At 49.3% G+C, this 1,790-nt stretch overlaps 1 protein-coding gene across 1 annotated transcript; it reads left to right on the top strand.

Moving 5' to 3' along the window:
• Positions 1-244: 244 nt before the first annotated feature.
• On the top strand, positions 245-1,501 carry LOC143020572 (uncharacterized). Its single transcript, XM_076177005.1, has 2 exons — positions 245-453; positions 672-1,501. Exons 1-2 carry the CDS (start codon positions 442-444, stop codon positions 1,341-1,343), a joined length of 684 nt encoding a protein of 227 aa, XP_076033120.1. The 5' UTR covers positions 245-441; the 3' UTR covers positions 1,344-1,501.
• Positions 1,502-1,790: the final 289 nt, after the last annotated feature.

Raw genomic sequence — 1,790 nt, 5'->3', positions numbered from 1 at the left:
GATGATTATTTCAGAGACACCTTCCTAGTGTTCTTGTGCTATAGATGTACTGCATAACACTCGTGGCTCAAGTTGTTACAACTCTACCTTTCCCAGCGAAAAAAATCAACCTTATGTATATTTCTTACTTTTGAAATACAACGCAGATATATATATATATATATATATATATATATATATATATATATATTTTTTTTTTTTTTTTTTTTTTTTCCAAGGAACTTTTGTCTCTATTCATGGCAGGTCTTGAGGGTTTTGGAAACACAAAAGCAAAAACCGTTGAGGATCACGTGATGACCAGCAGCGCTTGACGACAGGATTGACGACACCTGTGCAACAGGTTGAGCGGACGAGGTGGGGGTGTGGTCAGCGGATGTTTGGGGTATAAAAGAAGTCACACCGTCACTTGCATCGTGAGTCGTCCTGCCGAGTCTCGACAACATGAAGGTCCTGGTGAGTAAAAGACTATCTTATTCTCTCCTCTCCTGTGATCTTTCTCTTTCGCCACAATTTATTTTATGTCCTGATTCAAAGCCCCACAGTCAACTACTGAATACCATTGGTGTAACCCCTTTTCTTCTTCTGATAATAACTGTACATGAATTGTGTCGCTATGTCCCTTGATCAAGTGGAAGCAAATATAAATCCTGATTTTTGTTTGCCGTCGACAGATCCTTTTGGCTCTTGCTGCTTTGGCGGCCGCTGAGGCCGAGCCCGAGGCTGATCCTCAGCTTCTCCTCAACGCTGGCTTGCCCATCTCTCCCATCGTGTCTGTCAAGACAGAGGAGATCAAGCCCATCACTTACACCGTTCCCTCCACCGTTCCCTTCGCCGCCTGGCCCTACACACAAAGCGCCTTCAACACGTGGCCTCTCCTGGTGCCGGAGGAGAGCAAGGCCGCCGAGAGTGCCCGTGCCAAGCGTGAGGCTGACCCTCAGATCCTGATGAACGTGGCGATCCGGTCCTGGGCAACCCCCTACACCACTGCCACCATCCCCACCACCATCAGAGCTCCCATCACTGCCGGAGCCCTCCCCTTCGCCTACAATCCCGTCATGCCCATGATCACCACCCCAGGAGCCATCAGGACCATCTCCACCTCCGAGACTGAGGCTGAGGCTGAGGCCACCGAGGTTGCTGTCCGCCCCAAGCGCGAGGCCGAGGCTGACCCCCAGCCCTTCATCAACCCCGTGATCTCCCTCGACCTTCACGGCACTGCCATTCTTCTCGACCACTCCTTCCCGACCGCCAGGACCATCACCTACAGCCCCGGTGAATGGCCCGCTGCCTGGTCCCACGCTGGTCTTCCCATCGCCTACACCCTGGCCAAGAAGACCGAGTAAGTCTTCCTCCTGACGAAGGCCATGCCATCCCCTAAGACAAACGGAAACGGAAGCTCTCTTAGCTCTGAGTGAGGTGAGAACGGAAGCCTGCGCGTCCTTCCTGCACCCTTCTTCTTGCGATTGGAGGTCCGTGATACAATCTGCAAAGCTTTCTCGGTTCTCCCTTGACTTTCATTTCTTCACAATAAACTTGACGTCTTTTAAAATGCCTTTAATCTTTATTTTAAGGAAAGACTAAGCTAAGGAAAACCAAGTTCCAAGCCCAATTCGACAGATTATGTTCGACGATGAAACTCCTTTTTTACAGTTTCTTGAAAAAATAGAATAGTTTTAGCACATATATGTTTTAGGGCTGCACGGTAGCCCAGTGGATGTCTTGTCGAACTCATGAGCAGGTGGTCATGAGTTCGATTATTGAGGCCCACTTTGTGCTTCTTGCGCTGGTTC

Source organism: Oratosquilla oratoria, chromosome 40, assembly GCF_046742065.1.
Source record: "Oratosquilla oratoria isolate Oo_2021 chromosome 40, ASM4674206v1, whole genome shotgun sequence".
NCBI classification, from domain to species: domain Eukaryota; kingdom Metazoa; phylum Arthropoda; class Malacostraca; order Stomatopoda; family Squillidae; genus Oratosquilla; species Oratosquilla oratoria.
This window is presented reverse-complemented; position numbering and strand designations above follow the sequence as displayed.